At 35.9% G+C, this 26,434-nt stretch overlaps 2 protein-coding genes and 2 pseudogenes across 2 annotated transcripts; all 4 read right to left on the minus strand.

The window, feature by feature from the left end:
• Positions 1 to 4,787: 4,787 nt before the first annotated feature.
• Positions 4,788 to 5,704, minus strand: LOC116140834. The gene has a single exon (XM_031426409.1). It carries the CDS (start codon positions 5,421 to 5,423, stop codon positions 5,058 to 5,060), a length of 366 nt encoding a protein of 121 aa, XP_031282269.1. The 5' UTR covers positions 5,424 to 5,704; the 3' UTR covers positions 4,788 to 5,057.
• Positions 5,705 to 7,243: 1,539 nt separating this feature from the next.
• LOC116140832 (boron transporter 4-like) lies at positions 7,244 to 11,424 on the minus strand. The gene is made up of 14 exons (XM_031426408.1): positions 11,385 to 11,424; positions 10,336 to 10,441; positions 10,147 to 10,229; positions 9,836 to 10,028; positions 9,614 to 9,752; positions 9,354 to 9,519; positions 9,099 to 9,265; positions 8,854 to 9,027; positions 8,668 to 8,763; positions 8,463 to 8,579; positions 8,033 to 8,352; positions 7,624 to 7,903; positions 7,395 to 7,532; positions 7,244 to 7,305 (listed from the first exon to the last, which is right to left on the minus strand). The coding sequence occupies exons 2-14, from the start codon at positions 10,437 to 10,439 to the stop codon at positions 7,258 to 7,260; spliced, it is 2,025 nt and encodes a 674-aa protein (XP_031282268.1). The 5' UTR covers positions 10,440 to 10,441; positions 11,385 to 11,424; the 3' UTR covers positions 7,244 to 7,257.
• A 4,541-nt stretch (positions 11,425 to 15,965) lies between these two features.
• On the minus strand, positions 15,966 to 25,245 carry LOC116140822 (annotated as a pseudogene).
• LOC116140833 lies at positions 21,031 to 24,240 on the minus strand (annotated as a pseudogene).
• Positions 25,246 to 26,434: the final 1,189 nt, after the last annotated feature.

Genomic DNA, 26,434 nt, shown 5'->3' on the forward strand with positions numbered 1-26,434 from the left:
CCCTTGAACCACTGGCCTCCACTCTACAAAACTTCTCTAACTTGGCACTTGATAGCCTTTTATTGGCTAGCGATCAAATAGTTGAAAATAGTAATCAATAGGAGAGGGCGCTGTGACACCCCATAGAAATTGTCTTTTATTAGTTTGTTCTTCCCTTTCCCGGATCTACCATTAAGCTTATTAGATAACTTTTTTTTTTTTTTTTTTTTAAGTTTCCGAGATCTTTGAAAGTTTATTAAACCAAATATATCCAAATCCAGTTTTCTAACTCTTAAATTTTGAAAAGAAATGATATTTTTAATCAATTAACTTTTAATATAATTTCTTGCTTAGTTGTACATTAAGGCTAGTTTGGGATTGTTGTAGCTTTGTTTAATTAGTTTTCCCCCACTTTGAAAATAATCAGTTTTAGAAATAATTTCAATTTGTACTTGGGAAATGCTTATTATATATATATATATATATATATATAATTACTGTGATTTTCAAAATCTATGATTGTGTTTTGGTAATTAATTTTGAAATTGATATTGTATGTATAATGACGAGAAAGACATTTTTTTTTTAAAATATGTTTATAATTCTAAATTTGAGTTTATAGGTATTCAAAATGTATTAAAATAATTATATTAAATAATTATAAAATGAATTAATAATTCAAAATATTGGTTTGGCCACCGTCAGTCAAACCACTGTTAGTCGACGATTAACATCTTCAACAGTAGTGGGTTAAAGCCAAAGCCGATTCCATCAAGACCAAAAACTCGATCTATAGGATCTAGTGATTTCACTAGATTCTAATTATATTTAGGTTGCAAATGGCAACCAAGTCTTTCGCCACCTCTTACAGTCGAAATAATTGTCAAAATCCAATGAAAACTGTTAGAGTATTGCTCTAGAGCCAATCGCATATTGTAGTTGACTCTTTGTATATCATGTTTTTCATATAAAAGGCAAATTTTATATATCATGTAATTCATATTATTTATGTTATGAATATGTCCTTAAATGGTAAAACCATACAACGGAATAAAGCGTTTTAATATTGATTGTGAGGACCCTATGAGCACATATGGTGGCCATTCTAGAATTATTCGTGCCCAATATTATTCTGACCAAGGGCACAATAATACTGTAAGACTATCATCGTGTTGAGCGATTCTACCAGGAGTAGTGACATATCTCATATGTCAAGGTTGTTTTGTGACAACTTGGTGCAACATATGGATGCTATTGTAAGCAAGATTGTGGACTGCCTAACAAAGGATTCCATCAGATGGTAACCCAGTGTCACGGAATATGTCTCTAATGGATGGTAATGCATTGATCCTTATATTTGAAATCACTGGAGTGCCTTATGGGAGTTGTTATCTCACTCCAATTTGGTTAATTGGCAATTACTACAAATCTATGACCACAATGAAATTGAGTTGTCGCTCAAATCCAATTGTAGTTAGGTCGTTTGTTTAATAACCACACACCACATATCAAGAATCAAATCTGAGGATGACATTATTTCTGTGCTCACCTTATGGGATATAAATTATGAAAAGATTTGATTACACAATAACCACACGTTGATAATAACAATTTTCACTATATCTATCTATGGCTTCATGATGCCTTGCTAGAGGTCAATCTTGGTTTGTGTATAGAGAGATGATTAATTGGTAGTCAACACGATTCTAATTACTGCCAACATATAAGGAACCTACGGGTCACACAATAAGAAGTTTGAATTCCAAAGCTTTAACGCTTTAAAGGTTTATGAAGTGGGTTTCATGATCCTAGAATTATGTGTCATAATTTTAGGAATTGAGGATGACATTTTGATCTCTTTAATAAACCAAGTCAAGAAGGCAGTTTAAGGTTTTTAGTGAAAGGCATTTTTGTCGTTTTAGGTATAAAGGGTATTTTGGTAATTTTGCGTTATAATTAAGTGAATGTAAAATTCGCTTAATTTGAGTTGTGCCTATGTCAATTCCTTCTTGAAATGGAATAGCAAAATTACATGTTAAAATAAAAATACTTGTTAAACCTATTCCTTTTTGGAATAAGTTAATCCTATTCCTATGCGAATAGGATTAGATTAAGTGTGCATATAAAAACACTACTCAAGAACTAAAGAGAGATAATTCTTGGTGTGTGTCTGTTTTTCATAAGATAGAAAAACAGTAACCCTTGTCCTCCTTTCACAAATCGTTAACCGCATCTTCATTCAATCCATTACTTGAATTCATTATTGACTTCTTTAGGTGCCTTCGTGTGGATACTGTGAGTTCGATTATATTCTTGAATCGGTTTTCGAACAACTTGTATCAAAGAGAACGAGCCACCAACAAGGGTGTAAACTAAACCTTGTATGGTTTTCTTTTAAAGTAAACACATATAATCAACTCCCTAATTGTGGTTTTCGAGGAATTATTGAAAATTTATGTTTTCTTTCGTGCGTATTAAATAATTCAAAAAACATTGAATCCCTATAAATTGGGAGTTTTTGATCCCAATGGCAACTGTAGTTTCAATGTGCCACCTAAGGGTGGGGAAATCCGATTAACCAGACCGTTCAACACTTTCTTGAACCGGTTCAGTTTGGTTTGGTTTCAAACTTTTTGTCCACCCCTAGTGTCACTGTTGATCGGTGCTAACATCGTTCAACGTGGTTTGATTGATGTTGACTATCACAATACACTTCTATTTCTATATTTTTTAATTTGTAAATAATTAAAATTATTTATTTAATAAATGAAATGTTGATTTAAGTTTATTTTGTATTTGAATAATTACATAGGGTATATTTGACCTTTTACAATTTACATCAGTTTTAAAAATAATTTTGATTTTAAAAAACTACCCCTTCTAACTTTTAGAATCCTTTATAAAATTGATTGTTTTATAATCGGCTTCAAACTTAATCAGCTTTAAAACTTGTTTACCAAACACTTTCGTCGTTTTAGTTTAAAAATTAATAATCGTTTTAGTTTAAAGTTAATTGATTATTTCTTAAGCTGCAGTTATATCAAACCCGCGCTTAATTAAGTTGAGCATTGATCGTCAATAAAATAGATTTGACCTATTGTTGGGAATAAATATTAGGCCCAAAATGATACAGTAAGACAAAAAAATTTATCAAAGCTGGTCGAACAGTCTTAAGCCCAATATAAGACCCAAGACAAGATATTTGTTTGAGCTATAGTATTCACACCCCCACAAGTTTAAAATAGCATCAGTCACCCATTGAATCATTGAAACGACATGACTAGAGTAAACGATTTTTCCCATCCAAAATTTGCCTTAATAGCACTTTCCCACCCAAAGTTTATATTCCATTAATACCCAAAATACACTTCACTTTCTTATCTAACGTTTGATGAGTTACTAAGAACTAAGTTAAGAGGAGTTTTGTAGAGTGGAGACCGATGGATTGAATGATGGTGACTAATTAAATATTCACCATCAGAATCAGCCAAAAATTAGCTAAGAACAGAAAATCCTAACTTTACGTTGGCTAGACAATCGACGAGTAATCAAGTGTCGGAGTGAAAGAGATTTTGTTTAAAAGAGACCGAAGATTCAAATCGTGATGATAGAGAGAATTTTCGCCTCCAAAATCCGCTTTGAGGAGTAATGAAATATTAACTTTAGGTGAAAAAAATGGTATTTTAAAACTTTTTGGGTGAGACGGGTCGTTAAGGCAAACCTTGGGTGGGAAAAGGTTGTTTACTCGCATGGCAATCTCAATTTAGGTAATAATTTATGTGAAGGAAAAACAAAGTATTGAGACTCCGTTTGGTTCATTATTTTAATAGTTTTTAGAATAATATTTTAAAAAAAGTTAAATTGGACGGATATTACGATGTAAGATTTGAAAATTAACAAAAATATCTCCGATGTTGTTTATTTACTAAACACCCTTATAATAAAATATTAAAAGTTAACAAAAACACCCCCAATCCACCCATTAAATACTGACAACTGGCCACCACCGCCGGAGGGTGGTCGGAATATTTTTGCAATTTCTAAAAAAAATATTTGGGAGTGTTTAATTAAATTAACAAATTTAGGAGATTTAAAAGAAATTAAAAAATATAGAATAATATTTTGAAAATAATGACATTTTACTGTTGAATTTTTTTTAGAATACTAATAATAGTATTCCCAAAAGTGAGTCAAACGAAGCCTGAATTCTTGCATTTTCAAAGCATTAACGATATGATTAAACGATTTGAACACAGTTTTGGAATGATTTGTAAGCTCATATAATACGTTAATCACTATTTATACACCAATACAATATTTACATAAAAAATGCCATCATAAGTTTGTTTGGTTTTTTTTTTTTTTTAAGCATATTCATATGAGATAGTGGAGAAAACTAAATTGAAATAAGCAAATCCAGATATGTTTACATTTCTTTCTTCAAAAGTTTCATCAATATCAATCCTTGAAACAAAACTTAATTATCACAAAAATTTCAATTTGACAACAAAGAATTCAGCTTTCAAAGGACTGACAACAAATTATACACCTAAAATTTATTATAAATTCTGTCCTAAAACAAAAGTTACATTTTTATCACTCATTAACCTTAGCAACATATTATTATTAACCTCAAACTTATCACCTCAATTAATCCTTTAAGACTTTAAAATTAATTGTCCGATAAATCTCTGATAGTCACTCCTATTAGGATGAAAAATGACTCAAATACATGACCTCTTGAGTAATATATCCAAAAGTTCCTTGTCAAACCACAGTGCAGGGTTGGTTTGGCGACATTATTAATGTTGAGGTAATTTGTGTAATTATAATATTAAGAAATAAAGGATATGATCAACGATGATAAGCAACCCATAAAAAGATCCAACGATCCATATTCATTAGAAACTCAAATTATGAGTTCTCAAACTCACCCACTAAAACTTAATAGTTAAAACCTTCCAAAATAAAGATAAAAACAAAACAACTCACTAATTTCAATTCGACAAATTATCAAGCCAAGGCAAATGCAATAAAAAACGCAGACCTTAACCCGCACCCGACGACCCGCTACTCAATTACTTCTCGGACCGATCCGACGCCAGACGAGAAGCGATCGCCGAGTGGTACATTACGTCATGGAAACTCGCACCCTCCATGGTCTTCCTCCGCAGCTGCTTCGCCTTCTCTTCCGTGAAGCACCCAGGCGAGAACCTTGATCTGACCCGACCCGAATCCAGATCCGGATTCTCAGGGTTTTTCCCCTCGTTCGTGTTGTTTATGTAATCGGGATCGGATGACCAGCCGAAGAGCGGGGCCCACCAGTTGGCAGAGGAAGAGGACGAGGAAGCAGGTCTTTTACGGGCGGGGTCTGGCTTTCTCGACTCCGACCCCGATGAAGCCCGGATTGGAGTAGACAAGGAACCCGTGAAAATGGTGGCCATAGGATTTCGTTTCTGTGAAGTGCAGAGATCAGAATTAAGGGTGAAAGCTTTTTGGGATCAAAATTTAGAGGTAATGGAATCTATTTGATGCAGCATAATACATAGTTTAATTTGCGAGTGTTCTTGTATTGGTTGTACGTTTGGGGATTTGGGTAATTTCAGTATGTGGAAGGGGTTTTTGGGGGACGAAAAGTACATAGTGTTGATGCGTGATTTATAGTGGGGGAATGCATGGGATAAAGGGAGAGATGTGGATAAGATTGAACACGTGGAAGGCATTGGAGAGCGTGTGTTGAGGGGTCTATTTTGCGCTTTTAGTTGCTTTTTTAATGTACTTTTGGGATCTTTTGTTGAATTTATTAAAAATGGTTGAGTGGAGGGCACGTGACTTGGCGGACTCGTGAAGGAATAGACCAAAGAAGTAAAATAGGGATAGAATTGTCCTGATTAGATTGGGCCTTAATCCAAAGCCGGCCCATTTACGTTGCAAACCAGCTGACGATGCCTCTGATATATGGCCTTTATGAACCCAAAAACAACGGAACTCTCTCACAGTCCAACATGAAGTGTCATTTTCTTTAGGCCCAGTTTGGTTACATTTATTTTCTATTTATCTAAATTTATTTAATATCCTTGATCGTCGAACAATTACTTATCAATAATACTATACATCTTAAATGATATCTCAAATATTTTTATACCAAGTGATGTGTAATCTTATGTAATGATGAGAGGTAAATAAATGGGTGATTTGTTGAATGATATAACAATGCCAAATAGAATAACACATCATTTAGGATATAATTTTTACAATGTCTACTATTTCTTATCGTTAACCACCACTAGGTGGTCTGATGGTTAGAGAGCAAAATGAGGATCTAACATGATCTTTCAAGTTCGAGTCCACTTAATGGTAAAAGGGCAAGAAGATGATCTAACATAGTCTCCTAAGTTCAAGTCCTTTTGAGGATAAAAGAGTAAAAAGAGGATCTAATATGATCTCCCAAATCTGAGTCCCTACAGTTGCTAATATGAGTCTTATGGTTACTAATAAGAGTGAGAATTGGAGCTCTTACTCGATTGGTAATTCCAAAATCCTAAAAGATTAGTTGAGGTGTATATAAACTGCCCTGACACTCCCAATCATTAAAAAGAAAAAAAAAAAAAAAGTATTACCCATCATTTATTCACAAACATCATTGAACTAATCCTTTTTATTTCCCATCTTATGGAAAACCTTTTCAAACCTTTTCGCTCGGTCTAGGCTTACAACCCTCAAGGTTGTTTTAGTGATACGTTCTATAGGAATTATTTTAGTGATACATTAGGAGCTGCAACAAACTCTTATGTTCCTTTGATTACAATATTTTTGAACAAGTTCCTGAAAATATAAATGACATGATACATTACTATAATATAAGACTCTTTCTCATGGATATAAGCTTATTTTGATTCATCTTGCTAATTCCTGGTATCGATGTTAGCTCAATTTTCATTTTTTTCTTAACCTAATCAAATGAATTACAAGAAGAGAATGAATGCTCTGTTAACAAGAAACTAATTGCTGCTAAATCATTTGAAAGTCTCTTTACAAGGGTAAAAATGGTTGGTTTTAATCCTATATGAAACCTAATGGTTAATCTAATCCGTATCTGAACCCTGCTGATCTGCTCCTTACATGTCTTTAAGTCCGCTACATTTGATGAGCTCTCCCTTTTTCTGACTATTCTACTGCTTTTACAATGGCATCCTTCACAGTTCGAACATTTTTCTTGGAACTAAATAAACTAACAGTATTGTTACTTCAGCTTTTTCCATATCTTCCATCTATTATCTATCTCTTACTGTATTCGGGAGAACTGGAAGTATCCGCTGGATAAACCTGCACAAACACATTGTACAAAGGTCAATAAGTATGTATAAACAGAAGTGTACAGATAGAAATCAAAAGAGAAGCCACACATATCTTACTTGACTCTGTCTATCTTCATTGAAGCTTACGCTTCTGACCTTCAACTCCCCTCTGCTAGTTGTTAGCTCATCTAATATCTCGGCATCACACAATTCTACTTCGCCTTCCTCCGTTTCAGGATGAGACCTTTCCTTTTCCTGGTTAAAACAGGTCATATCTCATTTTAGCATTGCAAGTTCATATATAAAATTTTAAGGTTTTATAATGAAGAAAAATAACATTGCGTACCCTGAAAGAGAAGCTGAGAGAACGTCTTGGAGTGCCAGTGACTTCATCATATTCAGCTGCATCCAGTTCCCGCAAATGATGTGGGGGAAACAACTTGGGAAGGAGATGTTGGCGAATGCTGATGAGAAGGAAGAATGGCAAGGGGAACAAGATTCCAGCTATAGGAATCCATGTCACACCAAAACAGACCAGGAAGTATCCAAACTGGAAGAGAGTAAATATGATAATGTATTTGTATGGAACTGATTCCACAAACGACGCATGAGCCGACTCCAGGATCCTGCAGAGAAAGAACCAAAGCCGCAGGAGAAACAAGACAATCGTAAGCAACTAATTTGTGTTTCATAGTGCCAAAACGAGTTGAATTGTGTGTTCTCAGATTGAATGCTCAAAAATAAGGAATACTCACTTGTACTGCCGGCTAGGTGTAATGAATAGTAGTAGCATCCTTTCCCAGAATTGGTTCCCTGGGAGACTGTCGATGGACATGTAAGCAAAATAACCCCAAAGAACTGATGTAGGAATTTGCTTGATGGCAGGCATGGCGCACACTGCTGCCACCACTAAGAGAGACTGCAACAGATTGGTCACTCTCTGCTCATTAACTCGAACAGGCAAGTAAGCATCAATGTGCTTCTCGGGATCAAATTTTTCCTTTTTGTTCTCTCCTTCCAATTCACCTTTCATAACCGCCTCCTTCAAGTCCTGCAGTTCCTTAACTACTGCAGTCTGCAGCAAAACATAGAGGCATCATAAAGGGCTTAATATAATAGGCCAAAAATGTTAAATGTGGGGAATGGATATACATTTCAAGCAGCACTTTTTACTAGAGGACTTACCACGTGACTGCTGTCCATTTCAATGAACACAGCTTGCATTTTGCCATAAATTTCAGAATTGCTAGCTTTCTGCTTTATGCTTTCCTTGGCACTCTCGACCATCTTCCTTCGCATGAACTTTACATAATAGATTAATTTCAGTAAGTTTCTGGTTCTGCATAGTGCCAATAATTTATGACAATTTTCGACATTCTGCAAAACCAACCTGTCTTTTGAGAACCGCGAGGCTCTTGGTGTGCATAGGAGATTGCGGGAGGACCCCATTTGAAGGCGGCAGCCCAATCAATCCACAAAGCAATGTCTGAAGAAATTTATTCGATAGAAGAACTGAAGTGTCAATAAAACAAAATGAGAAAAATGAACATCAAATGTATATGTTAGTGATGTATACCATAAAGCCCAGCAACAAGATGTCATAGTGGTATGCAGACGGTTTTTTAAGATTGAACTCCTTTTGTTGTGCCATTTGCGATGAAACACTATGGTCAAAAAGGTAAAGCCCAGCAATCATCACAGCAGGAATAAAGGCCGCAAAAATGTAAGCCAGAGGGACTTTCCCCATATCCTGCAGTTTGAGTATGTATAAGCATAAATCTTTCAATTTTACATATGGTAAATCACAGGAATGTGACATACTTTGATCACAGTCCAGTGGTCCAACGATGCAGATTCCCGTGGGAGAGGACTAAAAAGCCTTCTGGGTACTCCAGATGGAACCTTGCTTGGTACAGTGAATGACAACGCTGTCCACACTACAACCATTAAAGGAACCCCATAGTCTGCAATGAAACTTCTGAGCCACCCTATGTAACACAGTAAAGTCTCAGATTCTGGATTTTAACTATTCTGCTAATAAAATTATTCACGGTATTTCAGATTTGCTTCACAAACCTGTGCCATACCACCATGACCTTGCTTTTCGGCTCTTTAAAGCAGTATACAGGAGACCAAAAGTGAATATGATCCCCAGTAATCCATTTGCATAGAGCCACTGGAATTGATACTTCTCCAAATTGGGGTCTTGATCCTCAGGAATTTTAAATTCACTCACCATACCCTGTGATTTAGACATTGTCCAATAATAAACATTACATTAATCTCAAAGATCATTTACTAAAATCGATTAGTCAGGTTTTCTTCATAATAGTTACCTTGATAGCCTCTTGCATGAATAGAACCGCAATCAACATGCCAAAAAGTTCGCCTGCAATCCTTGTAAATCTATTAATAAGATCACAAGCATTGAATATTGCCAGAACAAACAGCATGAGAGCTGTCCATACACAGACCCTGTTAAATTTGTACGATACTCAAGGTTAATATAATGCATGACATTCTTAACTATATCGGTATTTAAGGTTTCATTAAATTACCATCCAACCCAAGCCAGATATAGTTTCTGTCCCAAATCTTCCCTTCCCTTCGCAAAGTTGTACAAATAAGTGTACATTATAACTGTTGGTTCTGCAACTCCTAGTATCAAAAGGGGTTGCCCTCCAAATATGGAATGTATAATACCACAAAGAGCAGTAGAAGCTAAAGTCTCCACCGTGCTCAAGCTTCCATCTACGAAAGACAACACTTTCAAAATCATCGCGGATACTAACAAACGCATAAGAAAGCAAAAGTGGTAACAATTATTTTAATTGTGTTCCACTTCAGTGCCAAGAATGTGAAGGAAAACCTGTATCTCTACTTAGTTGCTCGCCAAAAGCAATGACAGGAAGAGCAGATGCAAAGAAAATGTAAGTTGTTGGGGCCAATATCCTATCATAAATATGGGCAAAAACATTAATTGATCGGACTTCAGCGATAATAAATTTGTTTGTATGAAATTTTTATCAATATTGTGTGACAAAGACATTAAAATTACCCGAGTCCTGCACGAATACCACCAATCCAATCTTGCTTGTAACAAGCAGCCCTTCCCCTAAAATCATTGGCGATTCCCCTGAATGGAGCTTTGATGTTCTCCATTTCTGATAGAAGAAAGAGTACAATTAGACCAAGATGGATACAGTAAATAACGTTTGCACAAGAAAAGAAAAAACTTGCAATTAGAGAAACAAACAAGTACTAAACACATTAGAAATGGGAGAAAAAAATCAAATCAGAGCAGGGACTTCAAACAGAACATCCATTTTTAGATACATTAAAACAAAGTTATAAAATACAAGGGAAAGAGTGAAGATACGTATTACACCTTTTACTTTCAAGATCTCAAATCAATGACCAGTTTTTCGCTTAACTTCAAAAACAAAATTACAGATTATAAGCTTAGAATAAAATTAAATCATGAACGAACCAAATGAATCTTGATGTAAACACAATTATAGATAACAAAACCAGTTCAACAAATTTCAAAGCCATGACTATCCTGCAAAAAAAAATCAATATTTTTCCTCAGAAAGTCATCCTTGCATGGCGTTCTATTTCCAGTTTACCAAACAGAAATTTGTTTCTTTCGGAGAAAATAAAAGAAAACAATACAAAACAAAATTTCAAATATCGCAATTCTATCTTTAGGAACGGAAAAAAAAAAAGTGTATTCATCATCACCAGTTAAGACAAATCACCGCATTAGCCTCAGTAGACTTAAAATATAAAGCTTCATAAAAGAAAGACGAAATAAGAAACAACTTAATATTTCAATACTTATACTTCCATTTTCCAGCGAATTTCTCGAGAAACAAACATAACATTAACCTAAAAGGTGCTTCTTTTAATCCAACATAGGACTCCATTTTCATATTCGTCTTCTCTAATCAAAATTTAACAATAAAAACACAATATTGCTCACTTATAGTCTGGTACCAGCATCACCACGCAACAAAAAGCAGTAACTTACACGCATATCTTTACATTATTCGTACATGCATGCACATATTTCCATACATAAGTTGTACGGTAATCAATCCTTACCGGAGACGGCGGCGGCTTCGGTGGCAGATGGCCGGAAATTCCGCTGTAAAAAGTCCGCCTCGTGTGTGTTTACTTATACATGGCTTTCTTCACGTGGCGGCTTCTACTTGTGGAGAAGTCGCAGCACGGCTTTAAAAAGAAGCGCGAGTCGCCTTGCGGATCCCACTGAGGGGTGCTTTAGTAATTTCTTGTGGGGTCATGCTGAGGTGGCATGCTGGTGTGGTGAGTAAACGGCGGATTTCATATGTAGTTGGAGAGGAGCCAATGATAGCCAAGAGTTTAAAAATAGTAAATAAATAAAAAAAGATTTAAAAATATGACAATTTAATTTGTTAAAAGTTCGATAATCTCAATGTTAATGATTGAATTTTCGTATTATTTATTGACTAATACCACAGTTATTGATGGGTGTGTATTAAATTTGTGCACTGAATAACATAACAAAATCATGACCGTTGATTTATTATAAATTAGTATTAATTAATGATCAGGATTTTACCACGTCATTTGATACATAATTTCGGTGTACACTTTTCGATAACTCTATCATTTTTCTTATTTATTTACTTGAAAATTAATTTTAATTATTAACCTAATTTTTTTTTTTTAATAAAGAATGTATGTGAGTCTCTAATAAAAATACAACCATGGCTCCGTACTCTATAGTGCCGGGCCTGTTGGCCATGTTAAGTTATTTCAATAGGCTTTCAATTTATGAGTTTGGTTACGTTAACTATTTGTGAATAATCGAATAGTTTGATAAACACTCTTGAATATATTATTTAAAAAATATTCTTTTTTCAGTTGCTAATAACGGTAGCCATCTAAGTGATCAATAATTTCAAAGTTATAAAGTATTAGTTGAATTTAGACTTGGCAAAACACTACCCGCATCCAGTGCGGATAAACCATCATTCAACTCATAAAACTAATCCGTATCCAATCCATTCGTGAAAATAACGGGTGGATCGGATGATACCCGCGGATACCCGTATTTTACTTTTAAAAAAAATCAAAAACCAAAAAATATTTCTCTCTCATGCTGCTCAGCTAGAGCTGGGCATTTGGGACTGGGCCCAAAAGCCTAGCTCCAAAACCCGATCAAGGACTGGTCCTAAGAGGCTTGGTCCCAAAAAGGGACCAGGCCTAAGGAGAAGGGCCCGGGCCCTCCACTGGGCCCTCCTCCAAGGCCCGGACCCAAATTTTTTTGTATTTTTTCAATATAGTCCCTTGCCAAATTACATAAAACCCCCTATTAATTTTAAAATAAATATAAATTACCAGAGTTAAAATGAAATTTTACAAAATTTATAAAAAAAAAAATCTTCCAGGTCCAAAAAATTTATAAAATTTATAAATTTTACCCTTAAAAAATACTAAAAACCCCCTATAAAATTTCGTTTTACCTCCACATATAAAAAAAATTGAGGAGAAAAAATGAAATTATCCAAGTCTATGGGACCGATCCTAGGACCGATCCTGAGCCCACGGAATCAGTCCCGACCAAGCCTAAGGCCTAATTCGGGTCTTAGTTTTTCTCATAGACCTGGGACCGATCTCAAACTTATGAGTGACTGGTTCTATTTGGAACCAGTCCCAAAAACCTGGATCCGCAAGGGACCAGTCCCTTGTCCACCTCTAGCTCAGCCCATCACCCATCATTACTCATTGAACTCCACGCTGCCCGTCTTTTTCTCTCTCTTTCTTCATCAATGCTTATGTGAGTTCTGTCATCTTCCATTAAACTCCACCTCTCTTTTTCTCTCTCTTTCTTCTTCAATCCTCCTTTCTTACAGCTCCTAGCCCACGCGAAATTTTTTCAGCCATCTCTGATCTCTGTCACGCAGACATGAAGCCATCTCTCCAGTCGGCGGTCGCCCATTTCGTCATTTCTCCTTCACGCAGCCATCCTGCACGCCGACGCCCAGCCATTTCTCTCAATCACAAAATTTTGAGTTCTCTTGCTGCCATCTCTGATCTCTCTCACGTAGCCACCTCACCCAAAACCAGAACCCTCACGCCCAATCTAAAACCTGTAAAACCCAATATTTGACAACAAACCAAAATTTACGTCAGTGAGTTCTAGGGTTTTGTTTTTTTTTTGTTTCGGTTAGTTCAATTTTGCAGGTTAGAACTAGTTGCAAAAAATGTATAGCAACTAAAATGTATTTAGACACTAAAAGTCATAGAATTTTTTTTAAACCAACTTTCCGTAAAATAAAAAAATATTATTTTAATTTATGACTAAAATGATTTACTAATTAGTATCTTCTCTTGGGAGTTAAGAGTTGCCAAATGTACGGTAAATTTTGAGCGCCTCATATTCTCGTTCGAAATAAATTGAAACTTTGGGTATGATATTTTGGTAGTTAAAGTTATAGTTGTTAATATGATTTTTTTTTTAACTAAAATGTTAGCCACTAAATATTGTTTATTAAATAATATATACTACTAGTAATCAAAATCAATTTTATTGTTTGATTCTACTTTTGTCGCTTACATTACTATCTACTTTTGCTGCCTACATTACACCATTGAAGGTGACCTTTTTTTTATTTTTATGTCAAAGCTCATTATTTTATAGATGGTATTTTAATTTTATTGTTTGATTTTCAATCCGTTTCTTCATAACATTTGCTTTAATTTGTTTAAGCATCTGTTGTTAGTAACATTCTTAAATGAGTAGCTTTAACTTCGTAAATGATGATTCTATTTTTATCTTCTTTTTCATCTGACATTACAATGACTATTATAATTGTAATGAGTGCTTTAAATTCCTTTATTGTTACTAATATATGAATGGTGTTTAATTTTATTTTTATCTTCTCTTTCATCTAACATTACCCTTTTTTTCCCTAAAACTTTTGCTTAACCGCTATTTCACTCATTTGTACAAACCCTCATAGTTGACCTCCTTCCGGCACTGGAACAACAGTTCTAGTTTCTACCACTTTCGTTCAGTAGACAACGACTCGCTCATTGACTATGGCGCTTATTCCATGCTTATTTCGACGGAGATTGTTAACTTCGGTGAGCTTTGGCAAGACGTATCCCAAACACCTAAATGTAGCGGTGTTTAGAAAAATGTAAAAACCGAACCTAACCGGGAACTGAACCAGTTTTTCGTTTACCTGGGAAACCGTTCGATTGTGGTCCACAAAAATACAAAAAACTGAATCTCCAAATTTCCTTAAAATTTAAAAAGTAAACAAATTGAAAAGTACCTAATCCTTACAATTAAAGAAAAACAAAACCCCAAACCCGATTTTAGGGTAACATAAAAAAAAAAAAAAGTAAGCAATTTTGCACATAAATTTTTGAAACTTAAAATTAAAAAAAAATAAAATAACAGTAAACCCTCTTATACAAAATCCCCAAACTAATTTTACCCTAAAACGCAAAACACTCCCCACTTCTCCACTCCGTTCCGGGGCAGTTTATTAAAAGGCCATATGAAGTTTGAATTTAATTAAAAGGCTATCAAGTTTTAAAGTGTTAACTAAATAGTCATATTATTGATTAAGGGTAATTAGTGCTTAATTAGGATTAATGAAGTATTATGTAATCTTTTCAAAATTATACTATATTCCCAAAAACCCGAAATTCTTGCAAGCAAACCCAAACACCTTCTTCTTCCTCCCGCCATCAACGCATCTCTACCTTGGTTGCTATTTCTTCTTAGCTTCGTTTACATCTTCTTCTTCCTCTGCATCTTCTTCTTCTTCCTTCCTCTACATCTTCTTCTTCCTCCTTCCTCTATATCTTCTTGTTCTTCTGCCATTAACGCTTTCTTCTTCCTCCACCATTAACATCTTCTTGGCCAAAGATCCCCCTCCTCCTCCTCCTGACATTTCGTTGAGTATGTGTATCTCATTTTTACATTTTATATTTAGATTTACAAAGATTTAATAATGGATGGGGTTTGGGTTATGATTTTGATTTAGTTGTTTAGGTTGTTGGGTTGTGTTTGATGTAATGCAAGTTGAAATGAGTGAAATTTGTTAAAAATTTATTCTGGGTATGATGGATCGATTGTAGGTGGAGATGACTGAAAATGTGTTCTAGGTATGATGGATCGCTTAAGCGATCTGGTAGGTCTGGTAATACAGCAGATAGATCGCTTAAGCGATCAGGTATGCAACAGATAGATCACTTAAGCGATCTGGTAAAAATCTGGTGTATAGGAGCAGATCGCTTAAGCGATCAGTAAATGGCATAAGATAGCTTAAGCGATACAGCAGACCATATAAGCGACTATGTAGATTCTTTTTAAAATATTTGAATCCTTAGTACAACATTTAAGAATATTTTTTTTTTCTTGCATTACAGGTAGTTGGCTATTATTACACATGGGACACGTTATTTTGGGTGTTGAATATTTTGGTGAGTGGGTGGAGGAAGAAAGTAGCTAGAAGTGGATTAGGAAGAGCAAAGAAGTTATGTCAATTGCTGTGAGCACAGATGTTAGTTTTGATGAGTTGATTGATGAAATAATTAGAAGAGGTAATTTGAGTTGCTCGCGTAGTGATATAGTTGTGAAGTATGTTTTAAGCAGAGTTCCTGAACATTATAAGGTACGGGATCAAATTTTTCCTTTTTTGTCTCTCCTTCCAATTCACCTTTCATAACCGCCTCCTTCAAGTCCTGCAGTTCCTTAACTACTGCAGTCTGCACAAAACATAGAGGCTCATAAAGGGCTTATATAATAGCAAAATGTTAAATGTGGGAATGGATATACATTTCAACAGCACTTTTTACTAGAGGACTTACCACGTGACTGCTGTCCATTCAATGAACACAGCTTGCATTTTGCCATAAATTTCAGAATTGCTAGCTTTCTGCTTTATGCTTTCCTTGGCACTCTCGACCATCTTCCTTCGCATGAACTTTACATAATAGATTATTTCAGTAAGTTTCTGGTTCTGCATAGTGCCAATAATTTATGACAATTTTCGACATTCTGCAAAACCACTCTTCTTTTGAGAACCGCGAGGCTCTTGGTGTGCATAGGGATTGCGGGAGGACCCATTTGAAGGCGGCAGCCCAATCAATCCACAAAGCATGTCTGAAGAAATTTATTCGTTAAAAGAACTGAAGTGTCAATAAACAAAATGAGAAAAATGAACATCAAATGTATATGTTAGTGATGTTACCATAAAGCCCGCAACAAATATCATAGTGGTATGCAGACGGTTTTTTAAGATTGAACTCCTTTTTTTGTGCCATTTGCGATGCAACACTATGTCAAAAAAGTAAAGCCCAGCAATCATCACAGCAGAATAAAGGCCGCAAAAATGTAAGCCAGAGGGACTTTCCCCAATCCTGCAGTTTGGTGGTATAAGCATAAATCTTTCAATTTTACATATGGTAAATCACAAATGTGACAACTTTGATCACAGTCCAGTGGTCCAACGATGCAGATTCCCGTGGGAGAGACTAAAGCCTTCTGGGTACTCCAATGGAACCTTGCTTGGTACGTGAATGACAACGCTGTCCACACTACAACCATTAAAGGAACCCCATAGTCTGCAATGAAACTTCTGACCACCCTATGTAACACAGTGTCTCAGATTCTGGATTTTAACTATTCTGCTAATAAAATTATTCACGGTATTCAGATTTGCTTCACAAACCTGTGCCATACCACCATGACCTTGCATTCTGGCCTCTTAAAGCAGTAACAGGACCAAAAGTGAATTGATCCCCAGTAATCCATTTGCATAGAGCCACTGGAATTGATACTTCTCCAAATTGGAGTCTTGATCCTCAGGAATTTTAAATTCACTCACCATACCCTGTGATTTAGACATTGTCCAATAATAAACATTCATTAATCTCAAAGACATACTAAATCGATTAGTCCAGGTTTTCTTCATAATAGTTACCTTGATAGCCTCTTGCATGAATAGAACCGCAATCAACAGGCCAAAAAGTTCGCCTGCAATCCTTGTATCTATTAATAAGATCACAAGCATTGAATATTGCCAGAACAAACCAATGAGAGCTGTCCATACACAGCCTGTTAAATTTGTACGATACTCAAGGTTAATTAATGCATGACATTCTTAACTACAGCGTATTTAAGGTTTCATTAAATTACCATCCACCCAAGCCAGATATTTTTTCTGTCCCAAATCTTCCCTCCCTTCGCAAAGTTGTACAAATAATGTACATTATAACTGTTGGTTCTGCAACTCCTAGTATCAAAGGGGTTGCCCTCCAAATATGGAATGTATAATACCACAAAGAGCAGTGGAAGCTAAAGTCTCCACCGTGCTCAGCTTCCATCTACGAAAGACAACACTTTCAAAATCATCGCGGATACTAACAAACGCATAAGAAAGCAAAAGTGGTAACAATTATTTTAATTGGTTCCACTTCATTGCAAAGAATGAGAGGAAAACCTGTATCTCTACTTAGTTGCTCGCCAAAAGCAATGACAGGAAGAGCAGATGCAAAGAAAATGTAAGTTGTTGGGCCAATATCCTATCATAATATGGGCAAAAACATTAATTGATCGGACTTCAGCGATAATAAATTTGTTTGTATGAAATTTTTATCAATATTGTGTCAAAGACATTAAATTACCCAGTCCTGCACGAATACCACCAATCCAATCTTGCTTGTAACAAGCAGCCCTTCCCTAAAATCATTGGCGATTCCCCTGAATGGAGCTTTGATGCTCTCCATTTCTGATAGAAGAAAGAGTACAATTAGACCAAGATGGATACAGTAAATAACGTTTGCACAAGAAAAGAAAAAACTTGCAATTAGAGAAATAAACAAGTACTAACACATTGAAATGGGAGTAAAAAAAATCAAATCAAGCAGGGACTTCAAACAGAACATCCATTTTCAGATACATTAAAACAATTATAAAATACGGAAATGAGATACGTTTTTACACCTTTTACTTTCAAGATCTCAAATCAATGACCAGTTTTTCGCTTACTTCAAAAACAAAATTACAGATTATAAGCTTAGAATAAAATTAAATCATGAACGAACCAAATGAATCTTGATGTAAACACAATTATAGATAACAAACCAGTTCACACAATTTCAAAGCCATGACTATCCTGCAAAAAAAAACCAATATTTTTCCTCAGAAAGTCATCCTTGCATGGCTTTCTATTGCCAGTTTTACCAAACAGAAATTTGTTTCTTTCGGAGAAATAAAAAAACACAATACAAACAAAATTCAAATATCGCAATTCTATCTTTAGGAACGGAAAAAAAAAAAGTGTATTCATCATCACCATTAAGACAAATCACCGCATTAGCCTCAGTAGACTTAAAATATAAAGCTTCATAAAAGAAAGACAAATAAGAACAACTTAATATTTCAATACTTATACTTCCATTTTCCAGCGAATTTCTCGGGAAACAAACATACTTAACCTAAAAGGTGCTTCTTTTAATCCAACATAGGACTCCATTTTCATTTCGTCTTCTCTAATCAAATTTAACAATAAAACACAATATTGCTCACTATTTCTTGAAGCAGCATCACCACGCAACAAAGCAGTAACTTAGACACGTATCTTTACATTATTCGTACATGCATGCACATATTCCATACATAATTTGTAAGGTACAATCCTTACCGAGACGGCGGCGGCTTCGGTGCGGGTGCGGGAATTCCGCTGTAAAAAGTCCGCCTCGTGTGTGTTTACTTATACATGGCTTTCTTCACGTGGCGGCTTCTACTTGTGGAGAAGTCGCAGCCACGGCTTTAAAAGAAGCGCGAGTCGCCTTGCGGATCCCACTGAGGGGTGCTTTGTAATTTCTTGTGGGGTCATGCTGAGGTGGCATGCTGGTGTGGTGAGTAACGGCGGATTTCATATGTGTTGGAGAGGAGCCAATGATAGCCAAGAGTTTAAAAATAGTAAATAATAAAAAGATTTAAAATATGACAATTTAATTTGTTAAAGTTCGATAATCTCAATGTTAATGATTGAATTTTCGTATTTTTATTGACTAATACCACAGTTATTGATGGTTGTGTATTAAATTTGTGCACTGAATAACATAACAAAATCATGACCGTTGATTTATTATAATTAGTATTAATTAATGATCAGGATTTACCACGTCATTTGATACATAATTTCGGTTACACTTTTCGATAACCTATCATTTTTCTTATTTATTTACTTGAAAATTATTTTAATTATTAACCTAATTTTTTTTTTTAATAAAGATGTATGTGAGTCTCTAATAAAAATACAACCAGTCTCCGTACTCTATAGTGCCGGGCCTGTTGGCCATGTTAAGTTTTCAATAGCTTTCAATTTATGATTTGGTTACGTTAATATTTGTGAATAATCGAATAGTTTGATAAACACTCTGAATTATTATTTAAAAAATATCTTTTTTCAGTTGCTAATAACGGTAGCCATCTAGTGATCAATAATTTCAAAGTTATAAAGTATTAGTTGAATTTAGACTTGGCAAAACCTACCCCCATCCAGTGCATAAACCATCATTCACTCATAAAACTAATCCGTATCCAATCCATTCGTGAAAATAACGGGTGGATCGGATGATACCCCGCGGATACCCGATTTTACTTTTAAAAAAATCAAAAACCAAAAAATATTTCTCTCTCATCTGCTCAGCTAGAGCTGGGCATTTGGGACTGGGCCCAAAGCCTAGCTCCAAACCCGATCAGGACTGGTCCTAAGAGGCTTGTCCCAAAAGGGACCAGGCCTAAGGAGACCCGGGCCCTCCACTGGGCCCTCCTCCAAGGCCCGACCCAAATTTTTTTGTATTTTTTCAATATAGTCCCTTGCCAAATTACATAAAACCCCCTATTAATTTAAAATAAATTATTCCCAGAGTTAAATGAAATTTTACAAAATTTATAAAAAAAAAATCTTCCAGGTCCAAAAAATTTATAAAATTATAAATTTTACCCTTAAAAATACTAAAACCCCCTATAAAATTTCGTTTTACCTCCACAATAAAAAAAATTGAGGAAAAAAATGAAATTATCCAAGTCTATGGGACCGATCCTAGGACCGATCCTGACCCACGGAATCAGTCCCGACCAAGCCTAAGGCCTAATTCGGGTCTTAGTTTTTCTCATAGACCTGGGACCGATCTCAAACTTATGAGTGACTGTTTCTATTTGGAACCAGTCCCAAAAACCTGATCCGCAAGGGACCAGTCCCTTGTCCACCTCTAGCTCAGCCCATCACCCATCATTACTCATGAACTCCACGCTGCCCGTCTTTTTCCTCTCTTTCTTCATCAATGCTTATGTGAGTTCTGTCATCTTCCATTAAACTCCACCTCTCTTTTTCTCTCTCTTTCTTCTTCATCCTCCTTTCTTACAGCTCCTAGCCCACGCGAAATTTTTTCAGCCATCTCTGATCTCTGTCCGCACATGAAGCCATCTCTCCATCGGCGGTCCCCCATTTCGTCATTTCTCCTTCACGCAGCCATCCTGCACGCCGACGCCCAGCCATTTCTCTCAATCACAAAATTTTGAGTTCTCTTGCTGCCATCTCTGATCTCTCTCACGTAGCCACCTCACCCAAACCAGAACCCTCACGCCCAATCTAAAACCTGTAAAACCCAATATTTGACACAACCAAAATTTACGTCAGTGAGTTCTAGGTTTTGTTTTTTTTTTTGCTTTTACAATGGCATCCTTGGAAGTTCGAACATTTTTCTTGGAACTAAATAAACTAACAGTATTGTTACTTCAGCTTTTTCCATATCTTCCATCTATTATCTATCACTTACTCTATTCGGGAGAACTGGAAGTATCCGCTGGATGAACCTGCACAAACACATTGTACAAAGGTCAATAAGTATGTATAAACAGAAGTGTACAGCTAGAAATCAAAAGAGAAGCCACACATATCTTACTTGACTCTCTCTGTCTTCATTGAAGCTTACGCTTCTGACCTTCAACTCCCCTCTGCTAGTTGTAAGCTCATCTAATATCTCGGCATCACACAATTCTACTTCGCCTTCCTCCGTTTCAGGATGAGACCTTTCCTTTTCCTGGTTAAAACATGTCATATCTCATTTTGGCATTGCAAATTCATATATAAAATTTTAAGGTTTTATAATGAGGAAAAATAACATTGCGTACCCTGAAAGAGAAGCTGAGAGAACGTCTTGGAGCGCCAGTGACTTCATCATATTCAGCTGCATCCAGTTCCCGCAAATGATGTGGGGCAAACAACTTGGGAAGGAGATGTTGGCGAATGCTGATGAGAAGGAAGAATGGCAAGGGGAACAAGATTCCAGCTATAGGAATCCATGTCACACCAAAACAGACCAGGAAGTATCCAAACTGGAAGAGAGTAAATATGATAATGTATTTGTATGGAACTGATTCCACAAACGACGCATGAGCCGACTCCAGGATCCTGCAGAGAAAGAACCAAAGCCGCAGGAGAAACAAGACAATCGTAAGCAACTAATTTGTGTTTCATAGTGCCAAAACGAGTTGAATTGTGTGTTCTCAGATTGAATGCTCAAAAAGAAGGAATACTCACTTGTACTGCCGGCTAGGTGTAATGAATAGTAGTAGCATCCTTTCCCAGAATTGGTTCCCTGGGAGACTGTCGATGGACATGTAAGCAAAATAACCCCAAAGAACTGATGTAGGAATTTGCTTGATGGCAGGCATGGCGCACACTGCTGCCACCACTAAGAGAGACTGCAACAGATTGCTCACTCTCTGCTCATTAACTCGAACAGGCAAGTAAGCATCAATGTGCTTCTCGGGATCAAATTTTTCCTTTTGTTCCCTCCTTCCAATTCACTTCATAACCGCCTCCTTCAAGTCCTGCAGTTCCTTAACTACTGCAGTCTGCAGCAAAACATAGAGCATCATAAAGGGCTTATATAATAGGCCAAAATGTTAAATGTGGGGAATGGATATACATTTCAAGCAGCACTTTTTACTAGAGGACTTACCACGTGACTGCGTCCATTTCAATGAACACAGCTTGCATTTTGCCATAAATTTCAGAATTGCTAGCTTTTGCTTTATGCTTTCCTTGGCACTCTCGACCATCTTCCTTCGCATGAACTTTACATAATAGTAAATTTCAGTAAGTTTCTGGTTCTGCATAGTGCCAATAATTTATGACAATTTTCGACATTCTGCAAAACCAACCTGTCTTTTGAGAACCGCGAGGCTCTTGGTGTGCATAGGAGATTGCGAGGACCCCATTTGAAGGCGGCAGCCCAATCAATCCACAAGCAATGTCTGAAGAAATTTATTCGTTAAAGAACTGAAGTGTCAATAAAACAAATGAGAAAAATGAACATCAAATGTATATGTTAGTGATGTATACACATAAGCCCGCAACAAGATATCTATGGTATGCAGACGGTTTTTTAAGATTGAACTCCTTTTGTTGTGCCATTTGCGATGCAACACTATGGTCAAAAAAGTAAACCCAGCAATCATCACAGCAGGAATAAAGGCCGCAAAAATGTAAGCCAGAGGGACTTTCCCATATCCTGCAGTTTGAGTATGATAAGCTAAATCTTTCAATTTCCATATGGTAATCACAGGAATGTGACATACTTTGATCACAGTCCAGTGTCCAACGATGCAGATTCCCGTGGGAGAGGACTAAAAAGCCTTCTGGTACTCCAGATGGAACCTTGCTTGGTAGTGAATGACAACGCTGTCCACACTACAACCATTAAAGGAACCCCATAGTCTCAATAAACTTCTGAGCCACCCTATGTAACACAGTAATCTCAGATTCTGGATTTTAACTATTCTCTAATAAAATATTCACGGTATTTCAAGTTTGCTTCACAAACCTGCCATACCACCATGACCTTGCATTTCGGCTCTTTAAAGCAGTATACAGGAGACCAAAAGTGATATGATCCCCAGTAATCCATTTGCATAGAGCCACTGGAATTGATACTTCTCCAAATTGGAGTCTTGATCCTCAAAATTTTAAATTCACCACCTAACCCTGTGATTTAGACTGTCCAATAATAAACATTACATTAATCTCAAGATCATATACTAAAATCGATTAGTCAGGTTTTCTCTTAATAGTTCCTTGATAGCCTCTTGCATGAATAGAACCGCAATCACATGCCAAAAAGTTCGCCTGCAATCCTTGTAATCTATTAATAAGATCACAAGCATTGAATATTGCCAGAACAACACGCATGAGAGCTGTCCATACACAGACCCTGTTAATTTTTACGATACTCAAGGTTAATATATCATGACATTCTTAACTACAGCGGTATTTAGGTTTCATTAAATTCCATCCAACCCAAGCCAGATATAGTTTCTGTCCCAAATCTTCCCTCCCTTCGCAAAGTTACACAAATAATGTACTTATAACTGTTGGTTCTGCAACTCCTAGTATCAAAGGGTTGCCCTCCAAATATGGAATGTATAATACCACAAAGCAGTGGAAGCTAAAGTCTCCACCGTGCTCAAGCTTCCATCGAAGACAACACTTTCAAAATCATCGCGGATACTAACAAACGCATAAGAAAGCAAAAGTGGTACAATTATTTAATTGTGTTCCACTTCAGTGCAAAGAATGAGAAGGAAAACCTTTATCTCTACTTAGTTGCTCGCCAAAGCAATGACAGGAAGAGCAGATGCAAAGAAATGTAAGTTGTTGGGGCCAAAATCCTATCATAATATGGGCAAAAACATTAATTGTCGGACTTCAGCGATAATAAATTTGTTTGTATGAAATTTTTATCAATATTGTGTGACAAAGACATTAAAATTACCCGAGTCCTGCACGAATACCACCAATCCAATCTTGCTTGTAACAAGCAGCCCTTCCCCTAAAATCATTGGCGATTCCCCTAATGGAGCTTTGATGCTCTCCATTTCTGATAGAAGAAAGAGTACAATTAGACCAAGATGGATACAGTAAATAACGTTTGCACAAGAAAAGAAAAAAACTTGCAATTAGAGAAATAAACAAGTACTAAACACATAGAAATGGGAGTAAAAAAAATCAAATCAGAGCGGGACTTCAAACAGAACATCCATTTTCAATACATTAAAACAAAGTTATAAAATCCAAGGGAAAGAGTGAGATACGTATTACACCTTTTACTTTCAAGATCCAAATGACCAGTTTTTCGCTTAACTTCAAAAACAAAATTACAGATTATAAGCTTAGAATAAATTAAATCATGAACGAACCAATGAACTTGATGTACCACATATAGATAACAAAACCAGTTCAACAAATTTCAAAGCCATGACTATCCTGCAAAAAAAAATCAATATTTTTCCTCAGAAAGTCATCCTTGCATGGCGTTCATTGCCAGTTTACCAAACAGAAATTTGTTTCTTTCGGAGAAAATAAAAGAAACAATACAAAACAAAATTTCAAATATCGCAATTCATCTTTAGGAACGGAAAAAAAAAGTGTTTCATCATCACCAGTTAAGACAAATCACCGCATTACCCTCAGTAGACTTAAATATAAAGCTTCATAAAAGAAAACGAAATAGAACACACTTAATATTTCAATACTTATACTTCCATTTTCCAGCGAATTTCTCGGGAAACAACATACATTAACCTAAAGTGCTTCTTTTAATCCACATAGGACTCCATTTTCATATTCGTCTTCTCTAATCAAAATTTAACAATAAAAACACAATTGCTCACTTATAGTCTTGAAGCAGCACACCACCACGCAACAAAAAGCAGTAACTTAGACACGTATCTTTACATTATTCGTACATGCATGCACAATTTCCATACATAATTTGTAAGGTAATCAATCCTTACCGGAGACGGCGGCGGCTTCGGTGGCGGGTGGCCGGAAATTCCGCTGTAAAAAGTCCGCCTCGTGTGTGTTTACTTATACATGGCTTTCTTCACGTGGCGGCTTCTACTTGTGGAAGTCGCAGCACGGCTTTAAAGAAGCGCGAGTCGCCTTGCGGATCCCACTGAGGGGTGCTTTAGTAATTTCTTGTGGGTCATGCTGAGTGGCATGCTGGTGTGGTGGAGTAAACGGCGGATTTCATATGTAGTTGAGAGGACCAATGATAGCCAAGAGTTTAAAAATAGTAAATAAATAAAAAAAGATTTAAAAATATGACAATTTAATTTGTTAAAAGTTCGATAATCTCAATGTTATGATTGAATTTTCGTATTATTTATTGCTAATACCACAGTTATTGATGGGTGTGTATTAAATTTGTGCACTGAATACATAACAAAATCATGACCGTTGATTTATTATAATTAGTATTAATTAATGATCAGGATTTTACCACGTCATTTGATACATAATTTCGGTGTACACTTTTCGATAACTCTATCATTTTTCTTATTTATTACTTGAAAATTAATTTTAATTATTAACCTATTTTTTTTTTTTTAATAAAGAATGTATGTAGTCTCTAATAAAAATACAACCATGGCTCCGTACTCTATAGTGCCGGGCCTGTTGGCCATGTTAAGTTATTTCAATAGCTTTCAATTTATGAGTTTGGTTACGTTAACTATTTGTGAATAATCGAATAGTTTGATAAACACTCTTAATATATTATTTAAAAATATTCTTTTTTCAGTTGCTAATAACGGTAGCCATCTAAGTGATCAATAATTTCAAAGTTATAAAGTATTAGTTGAATTTAGACTTGGCAAAACACTACCCGCATCCAGTCGGATAACCATCATTCAACTCATAAAACTAATCCGTATCCAATCCATTCGTGAAATAACGGGTGGATCGGATGACCCGGGAACCCGTATTTTACTTTTAAAAAAATCAAAAACCAAAAATATTTCTCTCTCATGCTGCTCAGCTAGAGCTGGGCATTTGGGACTGGGCCCAAAAGCCTACTCCAAAACCCGATCAAGGACTGGTCCTAAGAGGCTTGGTCCCAAAAGGGACCGGCCTAAGGAGAAGGCCCGGGCCCTCCACTGGGCCCTCCTCCAAGGCCCGACCCAATTTTTTTGTATTTTTTCAATTAAGTCCCTTGCCAAATTACATAAACCCCCTATTAATTTTAAAATAATATAAATTACCAGAGTTAAAATGAAATTTTACAAAATT

This window comes from Pistacia vera, unplaced genomic scaffold (genome assembly GCF_008641045.1).
Source record: "Pistacia vera cultivar Batoury unplaced genomic scaffold, PisVer_v2 Contig381, whole genome shotgun sequence".
Lineage (NCBI taxonomy): Eukaryota > Viridiplantae > Streptophyta > Magnoliopsida > Sapindales > Anacardiaceae > Pistacia > Pistacia vera.